Genomic DNA, 25,067 nt, shown 5'->3' on the forward strand with positions numbered 1-25,067 from the left:
TAAACCAGGAGGTAATTACTGTGCCGTGGGGGTGACTCAGTGGCACCTGACAGGTATGATTACTCAGTTAGCCGCATGACAATGTGGAAGACTAATGGAGGAGACAGGGGGGGAGGACAGGCGCGCAGCCGAACAAAAATAGCATCTTTGGTTTGGTTTGAAATGAGAAAGACACAAAAAAGACACAGAAGTACAGAGGAGGATAGAATACACACCGGCGAAGAAGGATGTGTTTGGTGTGTTTGGTAGTGACTAGGACTAAAGACTTATATCTGGTGATGTTTGAGTGCTGTAGACTGAATAAGTATGTGGTAGGTATTTTGTTTTAACTCGTATCAATGTTTTCATATTCCTACGGCAGGTCATTTTGTTTTAGAGTGAAATAAAGAAATAGTACTACTGTGTCGGGCATTTGTGAACCATGCCCGACACAGCTTTGGCTTTAAGAACAAAACAAACAAACCCTGAAATACAAAGTAAGTAATTCTTGAGACTTACCTAAGAGTGACGCTGTCTCCCTCCAGCACTGTGATGTTGTCTGGCATGTGCGTGAACTCTGCCCCCGACACGATGGACTCTGCAACACAACAGAGACAGACGAGGGTTTAGGACGACTGCTACAAAAGATTTTGTTGACGTTCGAGAGCACGATTTTTCCCATTTTCAAACCGTGAGTGGAGGTCAGAGTTGAGAGTAAACAGCAAGCGGCTCCCTGAACTTGTCTCTTATTCAGAATACCTCTAACACACCGCTTCACCTGACTCAATGGATGAGCTTTTCAAGCTTTATTATGAGATAAAAGTGATGTGTCAAGGTTCAGAAACACTTTGCGCCCAAAGAATCAGCTGACGACCTGATTGAGAATCTTTGGCATGTGCTGGAGAAGGCTCTACGTAGAGGTCACACTCTCCCATCGTCAGTACAAAACCTTGCTGACAAAAGCGACGCTGGATCTTTATACAGAATGTGATCAAAGTTCTGGTACATTGCACTGACTTACACTTCTGCCGTGTTGCCCGAACACCAGCAGTTTCTTTTTACAAAGCGATCTATGGAAAGAACATCCTTTCTCTGAGCCCTCAGGATTTTTTTTTTTCCACAGCCGAATCACAGAGCGCCCACAAATCAAATCAGCAACAGGTCAGAGCGCGTGGTACCCTGTTTTCACGCTGCAACCCCCAAAAACAACTCAACCAACAACTCGGGACCCCCTTCTGTAAAACATAACTCACATTTAGAATAACTTAGAGGAACAGGCCACCATTTTTACATACTGATATATGTTCTTGCCTGAGCTTAGACGAGTTGATGCGTACCTGTCTGGTTTTTGTGCGTGTCCTCAGTCACGCAAAACGACCAAAGATGTTGTTAGCATTTGGCCTCTCCCAGGATATTCCTATAGCTCCAAACGGGGGGAAGTGAAAACGACCACGCTCTTCCACGGGCACAAAGACCAGACAGACACTTATAAACTAGGGGTGTGTATCGCCTTGTCTCAGGCGATACGATACGTATCCCGATACATGGGTCCCGATACGACATGATACATATATATATCCCGATATTGAAGTATTTGACGATTATTGCGATTATTTTTTACTACTTTGGAAACATCTATTCAGTAAACTAGTCCACCTTCATTAGATTTGTATCAATCTATGGTAAATGGTAAATGGTCTCTACTTATATAGCGCTTTTCCATCTACATTAAGCACTTTACAGCAAGGATCCACTCACCCATTCATACTCTCATTCATACACCAATGTACGCAGACACTGGGGGCAATGTAGGTGAAGTGTCTTGCCCAAGGACACCAAACGACAGTGTACACTTTCAGGAGGTGGGATTCAAACCTCCGACCTTCCGATCACGAGACGACCCGCTCTACCATCTGGACTCTTGGAAACCTAGTAATGAAACCAACTGAACTGGGGATGCACATTTTTAAATATTTCTACAGTTGGGAGTCCTTAGTGATCAGTAATAACAGTTATGGGTGAAACGGACACAATTCTGTTTCATCCACTACTCAGACGGGGTATTTAAAACCTGATCTACTCCACAGCGGGTGTCACTCGCAGATCAGGGACGTAATGACGGGCATGACCGTGACTATGGCGCTAGCAGTGCTACACAAACGAAGCCGAGGGGAAACTAAATACAACAGCTCATGTTAAACTTGTGTCGAAGTTGTGCAGTGGCGAGACACAAGTTTAACATGAGCCTGCTGTATTTAGTTTTCCCCCAGCTTCGTTTTATTCCGTAATAAAATGCTATGAAGATATATCCATGCTACGAAGCTAAATCCTCTCCGAACGCAGCGGTGACCAACTCCGCAACATCTGCACAAAGCTGGAGGCTCTCGTAATAATCCAGGTCTGTGTCTTTGAATAAAAGTCTATAAAAGCCAAAGTGGGGCCAAAAGTCTCATAGCTCTTTCTCTTCAACGGTATAACTCTTCCTGTGTTTCTCTAACTCGCACTAGATTCTAGTGTTACTCAAGTGGCTGCCATCTAGCGGGCAGGAGTAAAAGTGCAGGACCAAAGCGAGACGCTGCAAGGAATATTTCCCCCAAAATAGATGTTTAAATATCGATACGGCCGCGTTTTGGATCGCTACGAGAATCGCGCGATATATCGGCAGATCGATATTTTTCAACACCCCTAGTATAAACTCGTCTAAGCTCAGGCAAGAACATGCATGTGTATTGTATGTGTGACTTGATTGTGCAGCTGATGAACTGAATTTCCTTCGGGATTAATAAAGTATATCGTATCGTAGAACATATCACAGTATGGAAAAACGGTGCCCTGTTCCTTTAAGGTGCAAAACATGTCCAATCTGGTTTCATGTTTTACTGTATTTTGATGTTTGGCTTCATTTCAAAGTAATGAAGGATTTGTTTAAGGCTAAGACGTGTCCTTATCAATATTAATGGATATTCAAACGAAAATAGCTGCCATTTTGCGAGCCGCAACTGTTTGCGTTTGAATATCTAACAACATGAATGAGGACATGTCTTCGCCCTTAGAACAATACTTCATTACTTTGTATTAGAATTGAGAATTTCCCTTTTGTTTGAGGCGCCGGCGGGACCTCTGTATTGTTAGATTGGGCAGCGCACACTTCAGAGCCTCGGCATTAATAATAAACAGTCCTTGGGCGAGGCTATTTATACAGGCCGTTTTTTAACAAGGCAATTCAAAGTCCACAAACTAATTAAAAAGTGACATAAAATTAAACAAGCACATTAAATTAAGGCTCATTGTGATAAAATGAAAGGAACCGGCGGCACAGAAAAAACACAAGTGCACGGGGTTGGCACATTTAGAGAAATGCGCTCCGTTTTGCACAGTGACAGTAATGAAATTAGTCCGAGGAGTTGCCTTCCCGAGCGCTTCTTTCAAGGTTTTGGAAACTTGTCTTTTGAAATGAATGCAATTTCACTCGGCCTTGTCTGCTTTTAACACTGGGCAGAGGCAAGAAGTAATTATTTTATCATCGCGGCTATTGTGAGTGGGAGAGGCGTCTGGCTTTAAATGCGACAACATATAATTGCGGGGAGGCTTTTTTGCGTTGAGTCACCGGCTTGTCTCTTGCATTTGATTGCAGGGTGTTTTTTTACGCTCACAAAGATGCATCTCGCCGTATAAGGAGGCGCAAACCCACCCGGGGAGGCACAAGTGGGCAAACTCAGGTGCATTTACTCCAGCGCATGTCAACTAGTGCTTTGTATGCCTCTTATCTTGTCTTGTGAGACTTTTAGATGTCACGTCGCAAGCCATGAGCATTGTAACAGCCTGCACTCGTCTCCACTGTAGATATTGGCCATATTCTAAGTCAAAAATTCAGCATTTAAACGGTTACAATAGCCCACCGCAATAGAATTTTAACCTTCACCAAGTTTAATGGATAGGCTAGATTAGATTAAAGTGATGTCATGTGAACACATCCTATGAGCCTGGTGAAAATACTTGAATACTGATGCTAGTCGAGTGCAGAGCCGGTTTTTCCTATAGGCAAACTATGCAAGTTGCGTAGGGCCCCCGCAGCCGCAAGGGCCCCGCATCTCAGTCAAACTACGGTGTTGTTACACTGTCCGTGGCCAATTTGTCCCAAAGACGAGTTGAATCCACACGGTTCTCATGCGCGCAGTTACTTACAGTAACTCTGGTTCTCTGAATGAGCACAGTCTAAAACGAATTGGGCTACACAGGCTAATTCCCAGAGGTCAGACAGAAATAACCGTCAGATGCAGGTTTCAGTTAGTTTTAAATCAGCGGTTCCCAAACTGTGGGTCAGGGACCAGAGGTGAGAGAATGGGACCATTTGCCATTTACCATTTTAAAAAGTTGGGAAATAGACTAGTAGTCATCCTAAATCCTAGTCTCACAGTGGCTTAGTGGTTAGTGGTTCTCACACAGAGGGGCAGGGCCTGAATTGAGGTCATTATGTCCCCCTTCTTCCATGCTCTACTGCACAGTGGAACCGTTTTTTACCGCAAAGGGATTTGCTCTTCGTCGAATAACCATGGGATGCGTACTGTAGGGCCCCCATGTGGATTTTTGCCTAGGGCTCCAGAAGGGCCAGCACCGGCTCTGGTCGAGTGTGAGAGGTCGCAGTCATGTTTCATTCGTCACATAATCTATCCACATAAATAAATGAAGATATAATAAAAGACAAACTGTAGTCCTACTCTTTGCGCACTATAACCCTGCACTCGAAGAGAGGCTGGGTTTGGCTGCATTCTGGAGACATGCACCTTCAATGAACGGCGGCGATAATGAGCCGGGGGAAGAGGATCCACGAGAACTGCCGGAGCGTGAAATGAAGCCAGCAACAGTAGCGCCAGCAGACTCCGATACTGTCCTCCATATATATATATATATATATATACAGTGGGGGAAAAAAGTATTTGGTCAGTTTCACATAGACATTCTATTGAATTTTGGCCAAATACCTTTTTGCCCCACTGTACACTACAATATTTAAATACCCACAGTGTTTACGGGCAAGGCCGCAGCCAGGAGATGAAGAGAAAGCTATAGCACTGGACCTATATTAATCACAAATGCTGCAATTATTTCCATCAGCGCTCGCAGACCTGCTGCTCGGGAGGCGCTGTCGTCATTCCACGTTTGTGCGGGAGCTCGATGAGGCGGAACGGCGCTCTGTACGTAGCGAGGCACATTTATGGTCGAAGGACTTCTGCACGTGCGGCGAATGATTGAATCGTGAACAACGTGTGCAGGTGAATACAGCAATGTACCAGGAGGAAATTATAGTCATTTTCTTTGTGTCAGGAGGTCATTTTTCCAATTGACGATAGGTTCCATAATGCAAGTAGTCAAAGCAGAGGTCGCTCTCTGTTGTTTTTGTGTCGCAAAAGCTCAAAGGAGGAGGACGGTGACTCGGGATGTAAATATAGAGGATTGTTCACAAAAAAGAAACTATCGCTCAAAAGTTTCGGATCACTTAAAATGTCCTAATTTTTGAAAACAAGAAGAAGAAGAAGAAGAAGAAGAAGAAGAAGAAGATCTTTATTCATATAGCGCCTTTCAGAGACATGGTCACAAAGCGCTTTACATGAGACAGTTGTACATTCACTCCATACTCGGTGGTAGTAAACTACGTTTGTAGCTTCAGTTTCCCCTGGGGGAGACTGACAGAAGCGCTTTCGCGACTACACACGGACCCTCTGACCCCCACCATACATTCACTCACACACATCATTCATCCTGGCCTATTGTGCATGTTTTTAGTGGTAGGGGAAACCGGAGTACCCGGAGGAAACCTACGCAGTAGGCAGCACTGCTTTTTTCAATGAGGAGAACATTAAAGTAATCAGAAATAGAGTCTAGACATTGTTAATGTTGTGAATGCCTATTCTAGTTGGACACTGGTGCTCTTTAATGGAATAACTACATGGGTGTGCAGAGGGACATTTCTAACAACTACAGATGCACCAATCCAGATTTTTTGCTTCCGATACCGATACCGGAGGTTTGAGTATCTGTCATATTAACCGATACCAAGAGACTTTCTCCATTGTGAGTCAATAATAACAATGTCTGATCTTTTCTTGTGTTGATGTTGCAGGTTTATTATATCTATTAATAAACTAGTGGAAAAACATTTAACAAGGATCACTAGCTTGTCAACACTATCATTGAGACAGGCTATTTTACATTCATATAAACAGCTCACATAAAGTGATCTGATCATTACAAGTTGTGCATTCAAAATGTAGTTTCTGACCCAGCCTTGACTAGTTGCTGCTGGCAATGGCATGCTCCCGTTGTGGAAATTTTGTTGTAATGAAAAAGCTATGAAACCTGATCATGTCTACCAGCATATGCCAAAATGTATGAAACTCTAACGTTTGGGTTTCAGCCTTCTTGGCCATTTGTTTACGGTATGGAGTTATTGGTGAATTCTGGAACGCTGATAAAGGCTGACAAAGGAAAATTAGGTTACATTAAAAGAGAATGTGTAATCAAAAAGGTAATAATAGTGAAATGAGCACACGTTAGCGAGCTCATTAAACCTCTGATTATCAATAGGTGGGATTCCAAAAGTGGGTCACAATTAATGATTTATTGAATTATTTATGATGTATTTCAGGGCTAATTTCAAGGTGCATAACAATGTTGAATCAAATAGGTGATTTAAAATACACGCGCCCCAACGGCTGGAGTGAAGTGATTTAGAAATACTAATGCGGGGCTGGTTGAGAACTGCTAACTTGAGCGAAAAGTAATTGTTTTGAAGGGAGGCCATGTCACGGACCATTAATTTACAATACAAACGTCTCAGAACCAATTCAAGAAGTCATTATTTGCTTTCATGAAAACCTCATTTGGCCTCTCTCAGAGATGACTAATTCATCAGTTGGTAAAGCACTGATCCAATGTTGCTTTGAAGCTGCTGCACTTAAAGTAGAGCGTATAGACATTGATTTCCCTCCTCATTGTATTATCTTTTGTTCCCCATAAGGATTTATTGATGTGTAATTCCTAGTCTTAAACCTGGGATACACTAGACTACACTGACATGATGACCATACACTTCCCGAACATCGGACCATCAGGCTGGTTCATGCTAGCAATTTGGCTGGGTTTTTGGAGCCAGCTTTATAATAAATAGGGCAAAATGACAACAATGAAAGAAATAAAAGTAGGATGTTGTAGTGCGTGTTGAGACAAACAAGAGGAGGTAAGAATGACAAGCCTGTGTTCTATAATGACTTAAAGTTAAAGGTTAAAAGGTTTTAATGGAAAGCCCATTGCAGTCAGGAACCTCTGGAGCCGTCCCCAATTCCTTATAAGACTTCAGCAGCTAATAGCAATTTTATGTCCATGTTTTTCACAGTCTATGCCATCAGGACCCAAACAAAGAGGACAAACACTGAACAGCATCAGCAGCCTGTGCTTTCATGCCTCATATCTGCAGCGTCAGGAACATGGATGAACATGTGATCCTCAACAACAGCAGCGGTCTTTGACAGGCACACCCATGCCACCGTCCACTCATCCAGCACTGCCCTATCGGCGCTGCCCTATCGGCTCTGCCCTATCGGCTCTGCCCTATCGGCTCTGCCCTATCGGCGCTGCCCTATCGGCTCTGCCCTGGGCCCCAGTGACCAGAGCCTGGGCTGGACGACGGGGCTGTGGGGACTGAAACATAGGTTAGAGACTGCAAGACGTTATGGAGAACTTCACATTCATTACTGGAGAATAAGTTGTATTTCATTTGTCTGCTCTTCCCATGGTGAAAGACTGTTGTGGAGCGGAGGGATACTTATTTACTGAGCTTTCAAATAATAGTCAAAATAAGATCTAAAGCCCCAAATAAATCTTTGTATTTATTACTAGATTATTATCTATTATTCTATCTAATAATGAATAAATAATGAATTCTAAAAATGGCACCGTGTAATTGTTACTGGGAAAATAAGAATGCATGATAATCATGATTCTGGGCGGCACGGTAGCGCAGCGGTTAGTGCTCTCGCTTCACAGCTAGAAGGTCCGGGTTCGATTCCCACCTGTGTGGAGTTTGCATGTTCTCCCCGTGTCTGCGTAGGTTTCCTCCGGGTACTCCGGTTTCCCCTACCACTAAAAAAACATGCACAATAGGCCAGGATGAATGATGTGTGTGAGTGAATGTATGGTGGTGGTCAGAGGGTCCGTTGGCGCAGATGTGAGTAGTCGTGAAAGCGCTTCTGACAGTCTCCCCCAGGGGAAACTGAAGCTACAAACGTAGTTTACCACCACCGAGTGTGGAATGAATGTACAATTGTCTCATGTAAAGCGCTTTGTGACTATATGTCTGTGAAAGGCGCTATATAAATAAAGATCTTCTTCTTCTCCAAACACAAGTAAGTATTGTGATACCTGATAAAGTGTTTTGCAGCAAAAAGTTTTGTGATCCAATATTTTGTCCCCGCCCTAGTAGTCATATTTAACTCTAAAAATATACTACGCGCTACACCATCTTTAATTAACATTACAGGGACTAGAAGTTGGTTATTTTTATACTCGCTACTGCCACCTCAGGTCTTACGCGTTACTGCAGTTTCTATATTAAGCTTGTGCATGACAACTTTAGCAGCAAATGACTTAGGTCTGGGTTTATTTTACACATTAGGACCATGCTGGAGCATGTAGGAGGTAGAAAATACATAATTATAACATTTTTAAACTCCTTCTAGTGCATTTAAATGGACGACAAACGAAGACTACAACCAAAAGCAACCAAAGCAGAACAAATTCATTCCCACAGAGAATATAAATATGATCAGGCTAATGGATGCATATTTGTGGCCATGTTTATGTTAGTTGTGTTTATCTGCAGGAAATGTCTTGAATCTAGGGAAAAGAATAGAACATACAACCCCCCGCATGCTCACCCAATGTATTCCAAAAACAAATACAGAAAAGAGGAAAGGAAAAGAAGGGAAGTCTAGCGAATAATTGGCAACTCTGCCCACTACGCCAGGTTTGAAATGAGATTCTGACGCTATATTTGGTATCACAGGGAGTCAGTAATTGCGCAGTAGTCCCACAGAATGTCACCAAACTGTCACCCACCAGCTGTCTGATCGGATTACATTACCAGCACGGAGACCACAGTCGAGCTGATACAGGTCTATATTAAGATTTACTCTCTTTGACGGTTGGGTGTATAGTATCTCATAAACAGGACCATTTGTGTAAAAATGTGCGTAAACGTGAACGTATTGAATTGGCTGGTGACGAAAAGAAACACTGGACGTGATGCGGAAAAGCTGCAAAAGAAAGAAAGAAAGAAAAATCCAAATTAGTTTATGAAAGAACGCTGAAATTCAAAATCTGGAGCGATCACCCAATCACAGCCTGCGACTGCAGAGTTTTCCCAATCACTTCTCAAGCGATCGCTCTCTGAATGGTGCGCTGGGGCCTCTTTTCACCCCAGGAGTTTTATGATTTTGGACCAGTCTTTTTTTCTTTGCTTTTTTTTTTTACAGACACAGGTTTAGCTCATCTGGAGAGTGACCAGCTTTGGATCAGATACTTCTCGTTTCACAAGGGCTGCAAACCGTGTCATACCAAATATCTCTTTCCTCTCTTTTAAACCCTGTTTCTATCCATTTCTTCCTCTCAAATGAAACACATCCATGACAAGAAGCCACCGATAAAAGCGAAACGTGATACCAAAGTTCTTTCTGAATTCAGTACTTCGGTTCATTCTTTGGTAGATTTACATGAGAAAAAGTGAATGTTTCAACCACAATAACAGAAGCGTCAGCGTCTTCAGCCTAATTCTTCCGTTTCCTCCTCCTCACGGAGACCAGTGCAAATCTCAACAAGAGCTGTGACAATTCTATTCTAACAATTGGTCTTCTGGCTCAAAGCAAACATGGCTGTCATGAACTATAAAGGCTAAGATTCAATTTATTTGGGGTCACAACCTAATTCTGAATTATACTGCATGAACCACGCACAGCTGAAGCAATCCAAACCATATTTCATTTTGGTGAAATTGTCCTTTATTTAGTTCATTTCTACCTGGATAGCCTCAAAAAGACAAAAGCGGCGATTAGGAAGATTGATTGACATTAGTTTTGGCGATCAGACCCCGGTGGTAAACATCGATGTTTGTATGAAAGTCAGTATGGAGGAACAGCTTGGAGTTAGGGATGTCTTCCCCCAGAGCCTGGACACTGGTGCTAGCATGGAAGACACGAGAAGATGCAGCAGGTAGAAGAGGCGGAGACGGGGCGGAGGTGGGTCGCAACGCAGCTGGGAAGCGAACGAACCATGACTGCTGGTGCTTAAAAGGCGATGATTGGCTGCTACGGAGGTGCAGCTCTCACACTGTTGGGCTGAGGTGGAGGTGTGGCCCTCACGGAAGCGATCACTGGCTGGAGGTGCGTGATGCTGAAATTAGTCTACCAGGTTTGAATCAACGGCTAGGCTTCATTTGTGAATGTGCTCGTGGTTTTCCGTGACTCAAACTTGCCGTTGCTTGAAAAGAGTCTCTTTGACATGTCTCCAAAATTCAATCCTGTTTAAGATTATTGCAGAAGACCTTACATCTGCATAAATAAAAAAGATTGTAATTTTATGCTAATGGGAGGCAGTATGGCACCGTCCCAGCTGTAGCCCCGTCTGTGTCTATATCCTCTCGACGTGACGGAAGACACCTGGTCCCTCCACCGCCGTTCCCCCTCGCTCCCCCTGACCTCAATATCTCAACAGGCTTTTGCCGCAGCCTCGCCGTGAGCTTTAATAAACGGTGACTTTATGAAACCGAGACGGAGCGGGGCGCGGCACCCCCCGGGTTTGTTAAGGAGCAGAGCCAAGGAGGAGCCATGTTGAACAGGGACCAGGGAGGGACTGAAAGCACGAGCGAACGGGTGAGGATCGAAAAAATAGGCCGGTAATTTGAAACAGGGATTGGGAAGTCGCGTGCTTCGCCTGCCCACATAACAATGATTGCTACAAAGTGGAAAGTGTTGATTGCTGCAAAGCGAAGATGTAGCCACGCAAAGCTGCTGCGCGGGATGTCAAATTACACACATATTTCGCTAATGTCAGGCAATCATCGGTGCCAAAAGTACATTAGCTGCTGGGACATAGTTGTTCATCAGCACAAAATGCATCAAACTGTATTAATTCAAGCTCAATTTCGATATTGATCCTGGTTCCGATACTGATACTGGGCTTTTGAGCATCTACTGACACCAAATGATACCGAGACTGTCTTAAAAGTGGCCTGCTCTGAGTGAAAAAGTGAATGGTCCTCATTTCTCCATTGTGCATGAGATCAAGTCTTACCTTTTCTTGCAAATGAGATGTTGCATATAAATGATGATCCGTTTTATCTTGTCCTAAGTTATGGTGATGGAGCAATTAAAAAGTTGCTGAGTGAATCAGTTTTTTCCAGGATTTTTTTTCCTGTTTGCCATAGCACTTGTTTTTTAGATCCGGCACACTGGTTGAGAATTTGTGGATGTGCGTGTTTGTCCCTACAAGCTGTCAATCTTTTCATGGACTGTAATATAAAAACAAAACAAAACAAGGAACACTCTTCTACACTAATTATCCTTTGCTACATGACAGCCTTTAAGGTTACATTAATGTGTACAACTTGCATCTGATCTGATCATTGCATCTTAACAAGCATATTATCAATCAATCAATCAATCAAATTTATTTATAGAGCGCTTTTCATACAAGGTTGTAATGCAAAGTGATTTACAGATTGAAAACAATTCCCGCACACCCACCCGTGCAAATAGAAGTGGACAATAACACACATACCTCCCTCCCCATAGCCATATGCACACACATGCACACACACACAATTTTGTACTTCTATCTTAGTGAGGACACTCATACACATAATGTATTACCCCTAACCCTAACTTTAATTCTAACCATAACCCTAATGAAAATCCAATTCCAGCCCTAACCCTAAAACCACATCTTGACCTTCAAACAGTCCTTCAAATAAGTGAGGACCACACAAAATGTCCTCACTTTACAAAAATGAGATAAAACTCAAAGTGGTCCTCACAATGTTGTAAGTACAAGAACACACATGCACACACACGCACACACGCACGCTCCATGTGATAAGATAATGGACGTAGGGCTGAGTCTGGGTACAGATGAACCAGGTAACACCATCAGAGGAGCCGTCTGCACCGACAGAGCCACATCGGCCACAGCCACCGGGCACCGGCCACAGCGTACCGCCACAGGGCACCGCCACCGGACACCGCCACAGGGCACCGCCACAGGGCACCGCCACAGGGCACCGCCACAGGGCACCGCCACAGGGCACCGCTACCGGGCACCACCACCGGGCACCGCCACAGGGCACCCAGAGGAGACGCAGCAGAAACACCAAACCTCCATCCGGGCACCCACCGGACAGCGCCCACACAACCACAGGCAACCAATGATCCCGAGGCAGAGGGCTGCCTCAGAGGAAAAATTGGAGATTATAAAAATAATAAAAACAATATTTACAAACAATAACATTCGAATAAGAACTTTGAACACAAAAAAATTTGTTTAGTTGACTACTTTGTAAAAAATATTAGCAAGATCCTCGAGGCACTTTTAGCTTAAATGAACAATTTAGGGTTTAGGCCTACACAAGACACAAAGGATGGGAACCACTGCTTTGGATGACCAAATCATAATCATAGCTCCTCCCACTCCGTCCTGATTGGATAAGGCTGGTTCACAGGACAAGCTCCTTTTATCGGTCAACGCAGGAGGATACGGGACTCTTGATTGGTTGCTTCGATCCGAGAAGGAGGGACTTCTCACTTACTTTACATCAAAATGCAAAACCAGGTGGTTTTATAAAATTTGTAAAACATTTAAAATTCCAGACAATCACTTTAAGAGCTTCGGGATGAGGTGAAGAAGTGTTCCCATATTCACATTGATTTAGGTAGTGAAAGTTGTGTTTTTAGAATGTTGAGCGCTAAAACGGATATCGGTGCGGCATAGACTATTTGGAATCGACATTTTTCAAGCTATTTTACCAGTTTTGTCAGAAATAGACACAAGTCAGTTTGTCAGGTGGATACTGGCTGGTAAAAGGCCGATTCCCATCCTTTTTTACATAGACCTTGAAAGTCTTTGCTGCACTTTTGTGGGCACAAATTGCACCGACATGTTTCCAAGCCGCACAACCGGTCTTCCCTTTCCACCCACGGCGCGTAAAGAGTTGAAAATAAAAATGAAAAGCCAATGACGTGTATCAGTATACGACTACAGTCCCATGTGCTCTCAAAGTCAGCGGAGGACATGATGGCCCATTGAGCACGCGTCGCTACATACTAGCGTAGCGGCGCCATAAAAAATCCATTCATTGCTATACATACTTCGCCTTATGTGCTCCGTCAAGTGCCTGCGTGCATGCGTGTATATGTGTGTGGAGTCTATTGTACACATTTGTTTGCTGTCATATCATAGAGCCGGGAAAGAGGACAAGCTAACGATGCCTTTGAAGGAAGCTGGCCTCGGAAAGCTCCCTCTAAAAGCCATAATCGCATTAATAGCTGTTCTTGATGCTGCATAGCTATATTGCAGAACGGGCTGTTTTCCCCCCCCCCTCCCCTTCCATAAGCACACAGGGTCGGAGTTTGGTGCATCACTATTGTGGCGGTAATGTGTCCGCGGCGTTCTGAGCGTATCATACCTTTATGCAGTAAGAGCAGATTCGGCCATAATGCTAATGCCATCCTTGTCTTATCAATATATTCATGATGTAATAAAATAACGTTACGAGTCAATTAGAGCTCAGAGCGGGCTGGCGTTATTAGCCCGCCGTGGACATTACATTAGCATCACGGAGCAGAACAGGCGCGTTTTATAACTGCGGAGGCTAATCCGCCGCCCTGAAGCAGGCTCAGGGATAAAGGGGTGGGCAGGAGCGACGGGGACAGGGGGAGATAGGCGACTTTCCAAGGAGGGATTTCCGAGTTGGAGGTGTGATCTTTGGCTTGTAAACCAAAAAATATTGTGCATAAAGGGACTGTGGACCTTTTGACATGCGTACAAAATGGAAGGCGCTGTAATGAAAGCAGAGTGCAAAACAGTAATGGCCAACAGTTGTACATAACAGGGATGGGCGGATCGATCCCAAAGTATCCAACTATCGATACCAAACGGCTACTTTTTAAGTATCAATATTGGGCAAAAAAGTATTGATACTAATTTGCATATGTAAAAAGAAGGCAGGGCAGCAATTGTCAACACAAAAGGATGATTTATTTATTTGTTCTGAGCCAAAACAGAACAGCAAAGGACTGAACTGAGCCAGGCATAGATACAGACGGCATCTCACCGAGGGGGAAAATAGAATCTTCTGGGAAACACAATTTTTCACTCTTTCTAGCCATTTTCTGGTGGTATATTACTTATTTATCACATACACACAAAGTCCAGTGTAAGTCAGATCCATATGGATATTTAATCACAGCAGATTGTTCAGTAGAAGTGAAAAAACAGCAGTCATAGCAGGCGCTAGCTAGCGTTGGCATTAGCCCGATGCTAACATGTAGCATCATGTTAGCATTCTCCGTTTTTTTTTATGTATTTATGGGCTGTTGAACCACTTTGCTCCTCTCCGTGTTTTTGTGTCTTTATTTAGTAGAAACTATATTCACAATTCAGCATTTGTTGAAGTAGTTTTTGAATAATTAGGGTTAGGGTTAGGGTTTAGATTTTTCTCAAAATTGTTTTCCCCCTTAACTGTTTTCAAACATGACCTTATATGGGCGATTCCAGAGATGTCGTCTGTATCTATATCATTCTGGTTTAGGTCGTGTTTGTCATTTAAGTATTAGTTTAAAATTTTGTTTATGTATTTAATTTCACATTAGCATTGTTTAACTAACCAGTTAAAGTAATATAATTTTGATTGAGCAGTTAATTCTATAAAATAACCAGTTTTAGAAATGTATATTGATTGAAATACATTCACCCGAATAGCCTACCTGCTATTCGGCACCGAATAGCAGGTATCGTTAAAGGGGCTAGATGCAAGTTAGTCATTTTATACTCACTACTGCCACCTCTGGTCGTATGAGTAACTGCAGCTTCTATATTAAGCTCGTGCATGATGGCACTTCGGACCGAATTAACACCTTTTTGAGTGACAGTGCAGGATTATAGAGGCAGTTGTGGTGAACAGGTCTGAGCTCATTCTACACATTGGGACATGGCTGGAACGTGTGGGGGGAGGAAAATACTTTGTTTTAACATTTTTAAACTTCGTACAGTCCCTTTAAAGTATTGGTATCAGAAAAAAAGTCTAGGGTGAGACTTTTCGCTAAATTACACATTTACCAGATCACCTGCAGCGTTCAACTCTGCAAAATTACATTCAAAACAATTACAGTGCTTTATTATATTATGATGAGCAAGATATTGCATGGCCTGCTGCGGTCGGGGAGGTGCAGCAGGTGTGCAATAATTGAAAAAGTTCGCGCTTGAGCTCCCCATCACACCAGAACTGGGAAATGTTTAAAAAAAACACCAAAAACACCAAACTTCTGAGCAGTTTCTTTTGATATAGACACTCAAAGAAGGGCTTTTAGCAGGATATTTGCTCTGAACCTTTGTGAACGGGCCGCATCCAGCCATCAGCGGTGAGTGAAGAAAGAACTCATAGTTTCAGATAACTCTGAAAACGAGAACTAGGACACTGTCAGTTGGAGTTCTGGCCCGGGCACCGCGGCGCTTTAATTGCGAAGGAACTTTCATTTCCTTGGAGGTGGTCCGTGCTGAAGCGCTTGCACTCTTCTCGAAAACCACTTGTGTGTTAATCCCGTCTTGTCATCATTTCAGTTTCAACTTTTTTTTCCTCCCCCCCCCCCGATATCCTTTCGCAAAACGCACTTTACATTTGACCTACTTCGTCCTTTCTCGCCAAGAAAATTCCGAGACTCCTTTGCTCCCGTCGTCCCCGCTCTCGACTTTATTTGGGTTAATTCAATTCCGTTTCCCGGGCTGCGGGCGCGGAGACGACTGCCATCACGAGTACACATATACACACACACACACACACACACACCTACACACACACACACACACACCTACACACACACACACACACACCTACACACACACACACACACACCTACACACACACCTCTCCACCGAAGCAATTACAGACATCTCCGCCAACCACTGTAACCAACAGACGGCAACACTATTCTTAATACTCCAAACAGCATCACAGAGGTTACACGCCAGCCGGGACCTTATTCCCTTTTCCCCAGTCAATTCTCATGCTCTTGCTTCCACGTATCGCTCTGCCGGCTCGTGGGCCGCGATAACCGGGTCATATTTCCGAAGCGTACGCGTGTTTAGCATAACACCGAGCGGACGGTTGTTCGCTATAGAGCCGACAGCGCGGCGCTCAATCGTCACTCTGCTTTTTCTTTTTTTCTTTTTTTGGGACAGGGAGGTATCAACGGCTAGTGACCCCGCCGCGACCCCAGTCAATCACGCCTAGCAGCACAAATATTGCTTTGACCCCGGCGCGTCGAGAGAAATGGACAGGTTGGGTGGAAGGGAGGTCTCCGGGGTGAGCAGGCGCTTTAGCAGTCTGGAGGAGAGCGGCGATTGCAATTCACAACGGGGATTGTGTGGGGGGTGAGGCGATACCGGGGAGTGCATAGTGGCAGAGTGGTTAGCGCGCATGTGAGTGCTTGTAAATGTAGGGCATGTTTAACTGTGACTAAACAAATATGTGCGTTTAGCTGTGAGACGTCTCAAGCTAAATGCAGCCAAATATGACATTTAACTAAGTTATTTCCTCACCCGACCATATTTGGAAATCTATACTATAATCGAGGCCTGTACTAGAGCTCTCATTAGGACAGAGACTGTGTGGATTTTTATTAGAGAATAGTCTCAAAAACGGTAAACTTGTACAATGGAAAAAAACAAAAAACATTTTTGTTTATAATTGTGAAATAAATAGCATAAACATTACATTTGTATTCAGTAAAGTTAATAGTTGATTTCAATCATCAGTGTCAGAGGACAGAGACATATTGGAATGTTGTATTGGAATGAATAAAATTCCAATACAACAACATCAACACTGCTTTCAAATAGGTGTACTGTGCCTTTATTAATGTATATGGAGAAGATTCTCAGACACCTTTTGGTGTGTTTTACTTGGTTGACTGTAAAAATTTAACATACAAAGAGAATGCATATTACAATCTTCTTGAATATTGAAACATTTACAATTGAATATATATGATAAGTTGCTCAAAGATAGCAGAAAACCTCAACAAAATTCAACGAAAAAGTGTTGAATTAGCAAGTGCTTGGCACAATGCTAATTTACATGGAAAATGCCCAAACGATGCTAACGGTATTAGCGGCTAGCATTTTTTAATGCAAATTACAAATTGGAAACATCCTAAAATGACTAAATTTGGTATCTAGGATACCAAATTTACGTTAAGTCTTGAACTCTTCAGATTGACATAGCCGGACTGTTCAGAGCATAGAAATAAAAAGGAGTTAGCAAGTCGGCTAGTCCGGGCTACTTTCCGTTAGCCAGCTCAATGTATTTTTCCTATAGCTGTTAGCATTAGCCTCTAAACATTGCAAATTATGAACGATCCAGATGTTTTCAGCTTTTGTCAACTCATCGACCACATTGACGCGGTTATTATATCATTACTGTACATACTGTACCTTCTGAGATTTTATTGATTAGCATCTGAGCTAAATGCTAACTCAAATTCAGTTAAGTTTCTGCTTTTTGTGTGGTCAGATACACATCCAATGGCCACTAAACATCATCTTATAATATGTTAATGAAACTACAGAAATGATATACAGTAAATGCCATGAAACGGAAAAAACATACCTCTCAATGAATTACTTTGAGCACGTAACATAGTCCATTCACTCCTTAAACTGACTCAAATATGGCTGCCCTTCTCACGACGCATTAAGACATTGAGAGAAGTACGAGCTGTGTGAAGTGTCTTGCTCAAGGACACAGCGGCAGCATGCTGACTGAGCCATACTGTGTCTTACTGTTGGATGTCCCTTATTGCCTTTTCCACCTTGGTGACTATAAATTGGAGTCTGTAGGACTAAAGGGCAATGATGCGACCGATGTTATGCTGCCATTCTGTGGTAGGCAAAAAATCCAATTTGCATTTACAATAAGTGGAGCCACGTCCGCCATACGTGGCCAAGTGCTTTCACAGTACACGTCCGAGTGCAGAACTCTCTGTAAATGAAAATAAACACAGAGTGAAATGTCAGCTTCATTTAAAAAGCAATTAGTGTGTGATGAAAACAGCTCCACAACACAATGTACCGTATTGCCAGTTCTTGTTACGGCAACGTAAACAGTATTTACATTTCATAACACTGCTTTCTTTTAACGTTTTCTTTTAACCACCCTTTCATTGTGATTCCCACTTGAGTGCAATATCCCAATTGGTTTTGTACAATAATTCGCCCAAAGATTTCTCCGAATCTTCCCTCTCTCTCTGATTTAAAGGATGAACTGTGTGCTTTGTTGGCACTTTGGAATTATTTATGCCGTTATAATGTTATTCTCCCATCAGAAACGTACCTGGAGTTGGATTTTGTTTCCCGTTTTCCCCCAGTGACAATCCTTCCAATCTTGAAGCTATGGTTTTATTTTTTGTATTGTTTTTGTTTTTCCACACGTTCAGCAGACTCATTCTAATTATTTCAGTGCTCACATTGACCTCAGTATGCAGTTACGGAACAACCTCAGCGAGTTGGCAGCATCTGTTTGTGGGTTGTTCCTCCTTTTTCACTGTTTACTGCGATTAAAAAGACTGAATTTTTCTTATATACTGTAGATACACACGACCAGACCCAAAAAATGTTAGCTATTGTCAACAATATATTGCTTTTACCATATTATTCCATAAAGGAGGTAGTTTGGCTCAGCCAGTTTGACGATTGAAAATATATATTCTTCATTCATCTATATATGCTATACCAAAGCACTTAAAACGACTGAATGATGCACACCACAGGGGGCTCCCTTTGCAAGTAGATGCCCAAGGGCTGTCTAACATTTCTAAACAAGCTTGATTAATTAAATTTGATCACCATCCTGGTCCTTGCAAAACAACTCATTCATATCACATTTGCAGATGCGTTTTCCAAATGACGGCCGTACAAAGAACACAATCTGCAAAAGTTTCTGGTACTCTATTGGCACCTACTTTCCTCTTTCCATAGTTGCTTGATTTGCTGTCTCTACTACATTCCTGTTTTAAACTCCTCGAATCCCTTAGCAAAAAAGAAAGAGGACACATTGCAATCCGCGCTTGTCACAAAATACCTTTCCCGTCACTCACCGCCCAGTAGATCTCCAAATGTCACTCTTGCTTCCACTGCGACTTCAGCCTGTATTGACCGGTCTGTGTTTGGGATTTAGCCGACAATACTCTGCACTACAACGCCGACGAAGTTCACCCTTGGGAGGACGCCTTATTAGTGAGTGTCCAGAAAATACCCCTATGTTTATGGATGTGATAAAAGGCTACACATTATGCCAGCAGAGGGCACCATTCTTCTTGTGAGCATTTGCAGCGGGAAAAAACAAAGGTGAAGGCGGGTGTCCAGGCTGTTGGATTTAAAGAAGTTTACACAAGAAGTTTCAAAATTGTTAACATCTGCCATGACCGATGTCCAAAAGTGGGTCAAGGAATCATGTTTACAACTTAACAACAAGAAAACAGTCTGTATGATGTTCAGTAAAAAAGCAACTGCTTTAAAACAGTCCAATGTTTCCCTGGATGGAGTCGAGCTCAGCCTCGTCACTGAGTTCAAATACCTGGGACTGACATTGGACCCAACGCTGACATTTAAGAAACATGTTAAACGGCTCACTAAAACTGTTAATTTTAATGTAGCAAATTTTAGACCCTTTATCTGTATGCGGCCCAAATGTTTTACACTCCATGATTCTGTCTCATATAGAGTATTGTATAACCACATGGTCACTTGCTGCTGGTACAACACTCAAACCAATAGAGTCTCTTTTAAAAAAAGCCATAAACATCTTGGACAAGAAACCGTTCTCCTTTCACCACTGCACTGTTTTAGAGGAGCATCATTTACTCAATGTTGATAACATCATTAATTTTAAATATGGTTGCCTTGTATATAAAGTATTGCATGGACTTGCTCCACCTCCATTGCAGGATTTCATCAAGCCAAAGTCGGTTAGTGGGATGGGCACCAGGGCATCAGCTTGAGGAGACTGTGAGGTTCCACACAGGAGAACCTCCTTTGGACAGACTGTGCTCTCTGTAAAAGGCACCAAGTACTGGAATAGTCTCCCTTTATCAGTCAGAGAGACTCCAACTCTGGCCACTTTTAAAGCACGTTTTAAACTGTGGCTAGAGGAAAACCAGGCCTGTGAACACTTTTAGTTGTTACTGCATTTATGGTTGTCACATTATGTAAATTGTAAATTGCAAATTGTAAATTGTGTATGTGTTGCCTGCCTAGGGACTACAGATGGAAACTAGCATCCCCGCTATAATCTGGCATATTTACAGTGCTCATGTGCAACATCAATATGCATTGTCCCTATCAAATAAATAAATAAAATAAAAAATAAAATAAAAGAACGTTCGCGGAAATGTCTGCGTGACGCCAATCGGAGCGTGGGCCGGCGTTTTCAGCGAAGAAGAGGGGGACGGATTGCCGAAACATGCGCCGATGAAATACGGCCGTTTGATTGAGAAAATAACATTACACATGTTCAAGAGCTCAAGATGTTGTCAGCAAAATCACTACGTTTCCCTCCGAGTTGTTGCTCAGTTTCTTGGTTTTGCTGCAGAGCCAGGCTCCATGCTCCTGTGTTCCCGTGTCCTTGTAGTGACCTCCAGTTCTGGCACAGTAAAAGGAGCCTCAGTCTCACTCACAACACTTGCATCAGCTCCAAAACAACCCCCCCCGAGTCTTTGGACTGCACTCGCAATCAGGGAGAAGAGGATCACATTTGTCTAGCACTTTCTACACGCACAATGTCATGAAAGAACTGAATGTAATGTATGTTTTGCTGGTAGTGTTTGTCTAAAAAGATGTCTACTATAGGGTCTGTCTCATCTAAAGGGGAAATCTGTAGACTTTTAAGTTGACCCAGCCTCGAACATAGCTGTTGGGTGATCAGGATGGGTTCCTATCGTCGCTATTCTGTTGAGCCCCACTGCGGAGGACGGAGGATCCCTATGTGTCCCCTTGTGTTTATCATCTGCCTTGTTTCTCTTTTCTTAGAATAAATAAGTAAATGATCCCCGACTCACCCACTGAAAATGGTGCCGACTGATCTTCTGGAGTCAGCGCCATCACTTCGTTTACATTTAGACAAACAAGAAGCTAAAGTCCTGTTTGCAAAAGGAATAAAAATACTGTTGTTAAAAGTAGCATATCTGTGACAGTGTTTGATCCTAGTGCTGCCCTCTACTGACCGTTATTAGCAAAGCAGCCTCATTAATTTGCATAACATCATCAACGCTGGGATCACGAAGGTATAGAATTGTGCCGCAAAATAAACAATATAGCAAAAAATCTATATATTACCACACCCCTGATAAGCTGTCCTGCTAGGGCTTCTGGTGGTCACTGCTGACGGACCCTCTCACCAGAAAGCCTGCAGAACAGTTGATCCTGGAGCGTCCAAGAGACCACCGTGATCAAAAGTAAAGGCGCCATGCTGACCACTCATAAAGCCGCTAGGTCACTACAAGGTCAAATACACACGGATATCTACTTTTTTTCCACAGAAAAATTTGAGTCACTCATTTCAAGGAATCTGTCCATGGGGGCAAGTTGTGTTTACGGTTCATAGATTTATTATCTCATTTTCAGTGCAATGAAACCTTTGTTCTTCATTCAAAGGAACAGGCCACCGTTTTTACATACTGTGATATGTTCTTAGATGAGTTGATGCGTATCTGTCTGGTCTTTGTGCGTGCCCTCAGTCACGCAAAACGACCAAAGATGTTATTATTTGGCCTCTCCCACTGTATTCCTATAGCTCCAAACGAGGGTGAAGATGGAAGCTACCACACTCTTCCATGGGCACGCACAAAGACCAGACAGGTACGTATCAACTCGTCTAAGCTCAGGTAAGAACATATCTCAGTATGGAAAAATCGGTGGCCTAAAGAACTTGCCCCATTGACAGATTTCTTGATATGACTTTCTCAAATCCCCTCCTGGAACCGCCACCTTAACGTGGTGGAGGGGTTTGAGCACCTGAATGATCCTGGGAGCTCTGTTGTCGGGGGCTTCGTGCCCCTGGTAGGGTTTCCAATGGCAAACAGGTCCTAGGTGACGGGTCAGACAAAGAGCGGTTCAGAGGCCATCCTTCTGTGGACCCACCACCTGCAAGAGGAGCCATAAGGGGCTGGTGCAATGTGATTTGGGCAGCTCCAACAGCTGACCCCACTACCCGGAAACGGAAAAGTGGAAGAAGATAGATGGATGGATGGACTTTCTCAAATTATGGCCATATTTTCTCTGCGCGGCCTAAAAACAGCTTTGTGTCCGTGGACTAACTGATTTTTTCTGATTTCTCCAGTCCTATGTCAACTAATAGGAGTGTAGGTGTGGGCAGAATTCATAGCAGGCTTCCTGAATACCCCAAGGGTATTCTATTGTAGCTGTGGCTACAATAGAAGTTCACCACCAACGAGTAGGGAGTGAAAGAAAAACGCGATGTAAAGCGTCTTTGGAGTGTCCAGAAAAGCGATATTCAGATTACTATAGTATAATTTGTCTTCTCAATGAGAGAACCAACAGATCTCGAAATATTGTAAGTTGAAGTTGAAATGGCTAAAAACACGGTCAAACCTTTAAAAAACAAACCTATAATTATCATTTTCATTGAGGTCACGGCTTGTGGTGTATGTTAGAAGTGAATCCTGAAGGCGCACAGTTGAAAACCACGACCCCAGACTTGACAGAACGCGGTTCCGGGACATTGCCAGCCGTAACAATCCAAACAACAAAGTCCCTGCCACCGTGAAACGTTGGAATAATCACAGCTTGTCTGCGTGAACCACTAATAAATATATAATTCCCAGTCTGGAATCAACCAGACAAAAATTGCCGCTAATAACCCAATCCCCCCCTCCTTCAACTGACATCGACATCTTCCCTTTTGCTACGCATCGCGCCTCTTGTCAGACGAACCATTGCCAGGCTGCTCGCCGCACACCCCCCCCCCCCCAGAGACATCTATTATACGTGATTTGTATTCTCTTGACTTTTACATGCGCCTGTTTGTAATTGCGCTCGCGAGCAGACACTTGTGAGCGCGGCTCTATTGAACGGAGCAACTTTAGCCTCAACAGCCCCTCCGCCTGCGTGTCTGGGCCCCCCCATTCATCTCCTCCCCTGCGCCCTTCGACGAACGCATCAACGCGGAGTGGGGGAAGGAAAGCCGCGAGATTGGCGTAAAGGAGGATAACGATGGAGGGGTTATAATAGAAGCCATGGCGGTAATCCATTTTAACACTGGCAGCGGCGGTTTAGAAACTTTAAAGCAAAGAGCGAGGTCACAATGCGGTGTATGGATGCGAAGAGGAAACGAGAAGGTGTGGGGGCGCGGTGAGGCATGGGGAGGAAATACGGGACAAAGACGGTTTTAATACACGATGTGGATGGGAAAATTGCAGCATTACACTGCGTTCCAAATTATTATGCAAAGGACATTTTTCTAAGATTTTCTAAATTGTCAACTCAAATGAGAGTCAGCATAATTTTCAAGTCTTTATCTGGTAGAGGATCATTTAAATGTGGTTGAAAAAATCTCCCAGTGATAATAGTGTTTTTTTCAAAGGGTCCCACACCTTGATGTTCGGGAGACTCCAGAGGCACCAGCAGCTTCAAATACCTGCATGCTGCTTTGTAGCATCTGTTCTCTTAATCTGATGTGTTTGTCTGGCAGAAACCGTCCATATTGTGCCTTTATCTGCACAAATTCGTGTGTGTCTGAATCATCCACAAATCTCTTATCAGTATGATGATTAATCTTTCATGAAATATCAAAGGTTTTCATACCTAGACCAAGGCATTCAACTATTTCACACTTTTCATCAGCAGAGAGATCCTTTTTCTTTCCCATATTGCTTGAAAATGATGATCTGCATAATAAAGTGGAACACCCTTTTTCAGTAGTTTTTCCCTTAACTGGGCTTAACGTGACAACCAATTATCCCAGGTCTCTGCGATTAATGTCAGTGCTTCATAGAGCCCCAAGACACGATACCATCCATGAGTTTCATTAATTTTTTTCTTTTTTTTACTTTTTTGACACAAAAATACATAATAATTTGGAACGCAGTGTATATGTATGAGTTGGTGAAGCAAGAAGCGGCGCCTTAACGTAAAGCAAGACGGCCGCCTGGATTTATCAAACTGTTCTGATCTGGGGTCGCCGCAGTTTAGTCAGGTCCAGAACCGGAACATCCTGAATGACTGACAAGGCTTTTCCAGCGATGGATTGAAAATGCCAAGATTCTTTAGGCTCACATCGAGAAAGATCGGTTCAGGGAGCGCGAGACGTCATTCGTGCGCACGGATTGGCCACAGGGTCCCGATCTGAACCCCACTGAGAATCTTTGGGATGTGCCGGAGGCGGCTTTGCGCGGTGGTCACCGTCTCCCATCATCTATGCAAGATCTTGGTGAAAAATGAAGGCTGGATCAACACTTTTGACATTGCAGAAGCTCATCGAAACAAAATAGCGATTGGATTGGATTGAAACCGGGAATGCGTGCCGTAATCAAAGCTAAAGGCGCTTCAACCAAATATTAGACCGTCTGACGTTTGTTGGAAACTTCTGTTTTGTCAGGGCAGTGGGTCGGAGCAAAGCAAAGCTATTGAGATGCTCATCTGAGAATTTGAGTCACTGATCTCTAAAGAAAACAGTGAAGAATGGTATTCAGTCGAGTGGTGTTGTAAGGTGGAATGAAGTCAACTGCGGTCAAAGAAGATAAAGAGAAACAGCT

General features: G+C 43.3%; 1 protein-coding gene across 1 annotated transcript in view; it reads right to left on the reverse strand.

Moving 5' to 3' along the window:
* Window positions 1–25,067, reverse strand: part of iglon5 (IgLON family member 5) — a 373,448-nt gene that overhangs the window by 67,495 nt on the left and 280,886 nt on the right. The window contains exon 2 of the mRNA XM_079561958.1: window positions 499–577. Coding sequence (XP_079418084.1) covers window positions 499–577 — 79 coding nt within the window. The remainder of the gene's footprint in view (window positions 1–498; window positions 578–25,067) is intronic.

The sequence above is a fragment of the Gobius niger genome, assembly GCF_951799975.1.
Source record: "Gobius niger genome assembly, chromosome: 8".
In the NCBI taxonomy this organism is placed as follows: Eukaryota; Metazoa; Chordata; class Actinopteri; order Gobiiformes; family Gobiidae; genus Gobius; species Gobius niger.